General features: G+C 41.9%; 1 protein-coding gene across 1 annotated transcript in view; it reads left to right on the top strand.

The window, feature by feature from the left end:
• Window positions 1-340: 340 nt before the first annotated feature.
• SASH1 (SAM and SH3 domain containing 1) overlaps window positions 341-8,776 on the top strand; it is a 219,585-nt gene continuing 211,149 nt past the window's right edge. Inside the window, exon 1 of the mRNA XM_084889278.1 lies at window positions 341-580. Within this exon, the coding sequence (XP_084745404.1) occupies window positions 560-580 (21 nt within the window). The 5' untranslated portion in view covers window positions 341-559. The remainder of the gene's footprint in view (window positions 581-8,776) is intronic.

The following is an 8,776-nucleotide window of genomic DNA, read 5'->3' as shown; positions in this document are numbered from 1 at the left end:
GTTTCTCTGCGGATGTCTTGGACTAGCCCTCCCTTTCCTTTTCTTGAGCCAAGAAAACTCTGAACCAGAACAATTCAATTTCAATTTGTGGAAAAGCTATATTCCGTGCTCCAAACACAGCGCTGAGAGAATTGTGAGGGGGGCGGGAGCCAGGGACATTGTGACCACGTTTGTATGTTACTAAAAACATCTGAATTTCTAGGCAAACGCTCTGAGATGAATTTACAAGCTTTGTTTCGGCGGAGGATTTGCCTGAGAACCTCCAGAGCGAAAGCCTGCTTGTGTGCCGTAGCGATTGTGTTATAAGTTAAGCATTTGGAAGGAACCCCACGCAGGCCTCAGGAAGCAGTTCCTGCCTCCTGACTTATCGTCCTGAAGGCGATTTGTTTTAGGGTTGATAATCCCTGGGGCTACAAGAGTGTCCCACATCTGCCCTGAATTGAAAACAGATTCCCATTAAGAGCCTTACATCAGTGCTGCGGATTCATTCGATCTGAGTCAGAAAGGAAGTCGGAGAACATTCGAACATATGGCCTGATAGCAACACAGCAGCCCCTTCATGGAGGACCAAGACTGCAGGGTATGTAGGCTGTTTGTTCGCGATTTTTCAGACTGTCTTTCTGTGCGGAGATGTCTTTCTGCCCCTCCGGCAGGAACGTTTGGGAGAGGAGAACGTGGCTAACGGGTACAAGGAACTGTCCGTCTCGGGGCTTTTCGCGGCTACCAATGAATTGATCAAGATTCCAAAAGGTTAGGGAGCCTCCGCTGCTTTAAAATTTCTCAGCCAGGTTTTGCTGGTGTTTGTGGCTTATTATTTATATCCGATAGATTCACATAATTATGTAGATATTTATATAAAAGCTCCCCCCTGCCAAGACTCTAAAATGGTTCTGGACGCCAAGAAGTGTTTTTTACTGTTACACAGCCAGCGCTTTTCCACCCTCTGCTTATCTGGGCAATTATTTTCAAAAATATTTTCTGCACATGCTAAGAAGGAAGGATGTAACTATGGACTTCATATTCTAAGCCTCTGGGGACCAGACTCTCTGATTAACTATTTAGCGTTTAATATCCTACTGAAGTTGTCTTCTCGGCTTGCTGGATAGCTTTGCTCTGTCTTCTCTGTTGAAGCAGTATATTGTAGAGTGTGACGTTCTCTTCCTTTTTAATTGAGGAGATTAGATTCGCTCATTAAGAATGATTAGATAGCCGAAACCAGTTTGGCTCAGTGGATAGAGCATCAGCCTGGGGACTGAAAGGTCCAGGGTTTGATTGTGGTCAAGGGCATGTACCTTGGTTGCGGGCACATCCCCAGTGGAGGGGTGCAGGAGGCAGCTGATTGATGATTCTCTCTCATCGATGTTTCTAACTATCCCTCTCGCTTCCTCTCAGTAAAAAATCAATAAAATATATATTTTTTTAAAAAAGAATGATTAAATAGAAGAGAAAGGCAGTGGTTCTGAACCAGGGTCTGAGGGCCAGCAGCCTGAGGCATGGAGGCTGAGCCCACAGCCTGGCTCCCGGGGCCCTGCTGGCTCCTCTTTCGCTTCTGGACTCGGCTTTAGGGATGGAGGCCTTTCGGGGATACTTCCAGAAGTCTGTATGCTCACTGACTTCTCGGGGAAGCTGAGGAAAGTTGATAGCCAATAGATACTTGTTAAATGAAAATAAAATTGGGAGACAGCATCCTAGAAGAAACATCTGTTGTAACATATTGAGTTAGCAAGTCTCTCTGTGGGTCAATTTCCACTCACCTTCTTGGAAAGGTTGACACCCAAAGTGGAGCATAGAGGGTGATGGGTAATGGAAAGAAAAAATGCCAGTCAGAGCAACTGTGCATACAATGTGTGATTCCGTGGCTGTGATGTTAATGGGTGAGGATCTCTGAAAGAGGAGTGCTGAGAGACCACAGTCATGCCCGAGCAGCACGTGCAGGAGGCTGAGGGATGCTGCTCCCCAAGAAATGGGGCAAACGCAGCTGGCCGCCCTCCCTTCCATTCGGAGCAGCTGTGCTCCTCAAAACTGTGCCGACGCCACAAAGCCTGTTCTTGTGGCGTGTGTTTCCCCAGGTGTCAGAAACAATACGTTCAGGGCAGCCCAGTTGGCAGGTAAGATCCTCAGCCCAAATGCCAAAACGCTGTTCCCTCTTGACGGGTTGCCCACAGTTCTTGAAAGAAGGAAGGCTTTTCAGATGCCAAAAACTGCCTGCAAACTGTGCCATGGGACTCTGCCCTCTTAATCCCAGCAAAACAGAGGCCTCCTTTTAGGAAAGGAAGCACATTCGGGGTTTTGTGCTGGAGGGTGCAAAATGGTGTATTGATCAGCTCAGACAGAAAGGGGAATTATCAGGCTTAGACACGTGGCTTCTGTCCAATCTAAGGAGATGGGTGAATGAGCCTTGAGATCTATGGAAACAGTTCCAGTTCCGACCAGCTTCTTCTTCGGGAGAGGAGTGTGTGTGTGTGTATGTGTGTACACATATATTTAACTAACCTTCTTAATCTTAACCCCAAAAGTGGGGGAAGAAAAATGTGTTGCAGAAATTGCTATGGTGAAGTCTATATCATAAATTTAACTAATACCTCAAATGAAATCCATCTCCAAATAGTTCTGACACATTCTGAGCACCAAAATAGTGTCTTCATTTAGAGAATGTCCTCTTCCCCTGCCCCATTTTTGAACATCAGGCATGTCACTGCGGGTGATGCCACTGTGCCAACTCTCAGCCTATTGCACTCCACAAGCCATTGTAAGCCATTGTTTGGAATTCAGAACACACTGTCCCTCAGAAACAAGGTTGGGCTCCCAGCTCAACTCCTGAATGCAAATTTATCCCCAAATATAGAGAATTTGTGACAAGTTTCTGGAAATGGACAGAAAGAATGGCTATCATTTTGTTTAGCAGCACTCACTGAAGAATAAATTTGATAGTAAACTGTAATACGCCTTTGTGAGCATTTTCAATATCTTCAAGAAACAATACTTTTTACTTCCACACCACTCCTTTCTTGATCTGCACACTAGCCACCTGTCCTTGGTGCTTTGTCTCCTGCCTCTCTCTCACTCGGTACTCTGTCTTGGAGTCCCAGCAAGTTATTTGCATATACTCCTCTACTTGTGGTTTCTTTTACCTGGACTGTCTCCCTCCACTTCTGGTTCCTAGCAACTTCTTCATTAGTTCAAAGATGAACACAGTTAAAACTCTTCTGTGATGTCTCAGTCAAACTCCCACCTCTCCCCTCCCTTAGCCACAAACCCTCCAGAAGAGAATTTTTGGACACAACTTCAGGTGGTTTCTCCATGAGCCTTCCACAGTGCCGGGTGTCCGAGTGCAACATCTTTCCCCGGGAAACGTTAGCTATTTTCCTCCCACCTCTCTGTAACACCTTGTAAGTACCACCATGTATTTCCTTCAACACATTATATTATAGGGTTTTGTTTACATGTTGCCCCCCTTTCCTAGGCTGGGAACTCCTTAAAGATAGGGATTTCCTCGGAACTTATTACAATGCCTGTAACATAGCAAATAGTTAAAGAATGGATGGATAGATGCTTAAATGGATATCTTTGAATGGATGTATATGTGATTGGATGGATAGATCAATGAATGGAGGGATGACTGGATGGATGGAGGGAGTGAGTGAGTGAGTGAGTATTGTAGAAAAAGTTGGTTTCTTTACAGAAAGGGGAAGAGATATATAGGAATGTATGGAATTCTGAATGGGGGTTTTAAGGGCATGCTATTGTTGGAATTTGGACATTATTACTGCTTCCACTGATATATGATGGAAGAATTTTGAGTAGTGGGAAGAAAATTGAGTTTATAGTAAGAACATCTGGGTTTTAACTCTACCTCTCTACTTTGTAGTGATATGGTCAAGGGAAAGGTACTTACCTCTCTATTTTTCTTTTCGTCATCTGTAAGATGGAAGTTATATGTACCTTTGAGGAGTTGTTGTAAGGATAAAATGATAATCCATCTAAAAGATCTAACCTAGTGCTTCACCCATACAAGGCATGGTAGTAAAATATTTATCTAAGTCTGAAATGCCAGACATTGGACTTTGAAACCAGAAAAAGGTGGGCCCTTCTGCCCAGCCCTGGACTTGCTCCCATTGCAACTTGCTCTCTTCATTTTGACCCAGCATGTCAGTAACATGACTTACCTTTTATCACCCACTTCCCATATCGCTTAGGTGATAAAAATAAAATAAAATAAACTTAGAAGTGTGAAAGAAAATAAGAAGGCTCCAGAGAAGTGTGAGTAAATGTAATAAACAAATTTCCCAGAATAGAATTAAATAAGCTGTGAAGGAGGAGGAGGGAACATTGGATATACAAGGGAAAAAAATAAAACAAAACATGAACAGATGATGAGAAAGCTGTTTGGTGGCAAGTAGTGGCAAAGGGAAAGGAAGAGAAGAGAACTCACATTGTTGGGAAATTCCACTTCCAGGATTATAAAAGCAGCAACTATTAATTCACATATATATTGGCAAGTGCATGCCTATGCACCTATAACCCCAAAAATTCCTTATATAATTTCAAGTGCTTCATATAAGTAATTATGATAGGAATACATTCCTAACTCTTACTATCGCATGTACCAGTACCAGGCACTGTTCTATTAGCTCATTTTATCCTCACAACAACCCTGTAAGGTAGATACATAAAATCTTGATTTTACTGACAGGGAAAGAGGGCACACAACTTGTCCCATCACTGGTATGTGTGGGAGCCAGTGTCTGAGCCCCGGCAGTCTGGCCCCGGAGTCTGCACACTCACACGTCCACTAATGCGGATGTCCCCACAGCACTGTAAAGGCCACTTTGGTGAATGTCTCTAAGGATATAATTTACAAAGTACAGTTTTAATGCCTGAAAAGTTAGAATGGTGGGATTTGATGGTGTGGAGGGATGCTTGGTTCATTATACCCATACCAGCCCTGCTGGGAGTGTACAGGGAAAGTCAGCTTTGGGATCACTAGTCAGCATCTTTGGGGAGGCCAGAAATTTAGCTACAGGCATAGCACCCTGGGGGCATTAGGACATCATCCTCTGTTTCAGATAAAGTCCATGGAATTCTAAAAATGTTTAGACATTATTATGTTGACACTCCAATCAAATATGAAAATAGAGACAGTTGTACTTTGATTTTTTTTTTTTTTTTTAAGATTCATCAGTTCTTTCCCCTTTTTTAAAAAGCAAAAAATGGGCAGTCTTTGAGCACTCTGCCCATGTTTCCTAGATTGGGTGGGACACATCCGTATGTTCTAAAGTAATTACTCTTACACTACCCCTGAGCTACACTCCTCCCAATTTGTTCTCAGCAATCTGATTGCATTGTCTCCTATCAGAAAGAGAGACATGAGTAAATAGTTGGCACATTTCACAAATTTCACAGGTTGTATTAGGCAACCAGAAAGAATGTCAATTCTCCCCTCTTCTACCTGTTTGAATTATTACAAGCATTTCTATAATTAATGCAATCACTGTGCAAGTGCTACAAAGTTATCTTACTCTCTGGCTATTTTAGGCATTCCTATTTTAAGCCACTTGCGTGCCCCACTGATGTTCAAGGGCAGGGCTTTTGAATGAGCAGGTAGGTGGGCTTGTTGGAGAGGTTGCCGGAAGTTGGGCCTGCCTCCAGTACATCCCCTCAATGACCCACTTTTGACTGAGGAGAACAGGAAAAATAGTATTTGACACCAAGAATCATAGACATTAGAAGCCACTAATAGCCCCTGATGGGAGTCTCCTCCTCCTTGGATGGCAATGGAGGGAAAGGAAGAGAAGGAGGGAGAGAAGGTAGTAATTGGATTGGCTAGGTCTTTGTCTCCACTTTTTTCTCATTACAGCCTGGCTGGAGAACATCTTACCCAAAAGCCTGTTCGTGTAAAATTCAATCCTCTTTGGAACATTTCTGCATCTGTTCAGGTGCCCTGGAAATAAACATTAAATTAAATTAAATTTTAATTTCATTTAAACTCTGAATAAAGGGCTTTACATAAACTGACTAAAAAGAGCTTAATTATCCAAAAGTAGGTCAAATAGAAAAAAGCCTTTTCAAGTACCCAAATTAATCCCATCATTTTTTGAAAAAAACACTGTAAGTTCAATAAATGCCTATTAGACATACAAAATTGAGTTAGATGTGCTCCTAAAGGAAGTTATATTTTTTTATTATTAAACTGTTCCAAAATGTCAACAAAATACAGGGCACTAAATGATGTCCAAGTCTTGAAAGGAGGTTGAATTTTAAGCAAGTGCTTCACTAGGCAAATGGATGTTTTAAAAACTGGTTTTAGGCCAACTAGATCCCTGGCAATGCTATTGTGAAGATGAGAATCAATGAATATAAATCTCCTCATCCAGTAGCACATAGTGGATACTCACTAATATGTTGATGATTGAGTGCTAAATACTTCTGTGCCAACTTAATCATGCCAGCTCCTCTCTCTCCTTCAGCCCTAGTTATACCTTATCATGGGTTATTTCACACATTACATGAAAACACTTTCTAGAAAAAAAGAAACCCCTAGAAAACAAATATCCTAAATTTCTAAGACTTGTTTCCTGACTTTTTACAGAAAAGTAATATTAGAATTATAATTGGGTTGCTCTAAGACTAAAATAAGATCATACATACAGGCATTCATTTTTTTTAAAATATTGACTGTATTTTCCATGCAAGAGTATTGTTCTTATGCTTAGGAGATGTGGGGCAGATGAGTGCTCTGTCTCTGTGGAACTTACATTCTCCCACAAAGCACTGGTGTGCAAGTCCTCCAGTCACCTAGCACTGCACATGCCTTCCGGGTGGGTAGCGAAGGCCTTGGAAAGAATAGCCAGCTTGGAAATCAAACTGACACCCACTTGAGTCCAGGCTCCACATCTTGCCAGCTGAGTTTCCTGGGAAAAGTTTCTGAGCCGCAGTCCCTGTCTATAAAATGTGTATAATAATCCCTACCTTGCAGGGATTCTGGAGAAATGAAATGAGCCATCTTGAGTACAAGTATCTGACACATAATAAATCCTCACTAAATGGTAGTCTTTTATTTCCTCAATGAAGAAATAAATCAAAAGAGGGCCAAAAAAAGAAGAATGTATTGGAATAAGAAACATTGAGCAGCAGTTGCTTCCTCTGAGCCCATTCTACAAAAGTGGTCCCTTTTCAATAATTGTGGAGATAGAGTGCTGAAAGTGAGCAGAACATAAGAGAAGTATGGTGTCTGGCTACATGTTGCAGATTGAACATATTCTCTTTGTCTACACTCCCTCCTCGATCCCCAGTAAAATGAAAAGAAGGGCAAAAATAAAACTACAAGAATAATAAAACAGCTGAGGAAGAGGTTCAGGTGCTACTCTGAAATTAGGGGAACTAAGTGAAAATGTATGTACTAAACAGTAAGACTTCTCAGTTGCCTTCCCAAACTCAGCTCCTAAAGCACTGGCAGTTAGGGTTTTTGCACAGCCTCTCTCTACCCAACCACTGCCACTGAGAGAAGAGATGGAAGGATTCCTCTGTGTTGAAGAAGACCTGCCCAACAGTGAAGATCTGCAAATACTGATGTGAAGATCCCTTACAAGAGTCTGGGCCTCGATCAGATTAGTAATCACAGTGAGGCCTACAAAAAGCCCCACAGCGCAGAGCTTACAATCTGATTTCTGGTGCCTCTACCTTAAATAGGAACAAAGGGTCATCAGACAATACAGAAAGCTGTGGGACTGGAAGACAGATACCTACACAGATGAGTGGGGTAAATGAACTCAGAGGCAACAGAGATAATTCATGGAACCGAACTGTATCCAAAATATACCATGATTATTCTATGAGATACAATGGGAAAAAATAAAAATAAAAAATACAATAAAGTCCAGCCAGAGAAGCTCAATGGTTGAGCATTGATCTATGAACCACAGAGGTCATGGTTCGATTCCTGGTCAGGGCAAATGCCCAGGTTGCAGGCTTAATCCCCAGTGTAGGGTGTGCAGGAGGCAGCTGATCAATGATTCTCTCTCATCATTGATGTATCTACCTCTCGCTCCCTCTCCCTTTCTCTCTGAAATCAATAAAAATATTTTTTAAGAACAAAAAAATGAGAATAAAATAAAAAAGGAATATTCTGAAAGCAAAAACAACCTACAATATAAAAGGCTCAGAAAATATAGCTAAGGAAATCTGTCAGAACCAAGTAGGAAATAGGACAGAGTCGGTTTTGCTCCAGAAATTAGATGAACAAGGCCAATAGATAAATGTCTAAATAATAAAAATTCTAGGGGGAAAAAAAGAGGTGGGAAAAAAAAAAAAAAAAAAACAGAATGAAAGACACCAATGAAATAATACAAAATTTCCCAGAAGTGAAATGCATAAGTTTCCTGATTAAAAAGACCCACCTAGCACCCAGCATAGAGAATAAGGCAAATCATTGTGACATTTGAGAACACTGGAGTGAATAGAATATCCTCAAAACTGCCAGAGAGAAAGAAAGGTCACATAAAGCCTCAGGGATCTGGGTGCACTGACTTCTCAGTAGGAACATCGGAAGCCAGGAAGCAGTAGCTTCCAAATTCTGAGGTGCAAATGATTTCTGACCTAGAAACGATCTAGTGAGGGGGAGGACTACACCTGTCTAAGAGATCAAAACACACATATCACTTATACCCCTTCTCAGCAATGTCTGAGAAGATGTGCTCCACAAAGTTAGGGAGTAAGCAAGGTGCAACCAACCCAGAATGGGGCTCCAGGGGGAACATCTCCAAAAAGGAAAGAAATG

Source organism: Pipistrellus hanaki (genome assembly GCF_964339955.1).
Source record: "Pipistrellus hanaki genome assembly, chromosome: 7".
Lineage (NCBI taxonomy): Eukaryota > Metazoa > Chordata > Mammalia > Chiroptera > Vespertilionidae > Pipistrellus > Pipistrellus hanaki.
This window is presented reverse-complemented; position numbering and strand designations above follow the sequence as displayed.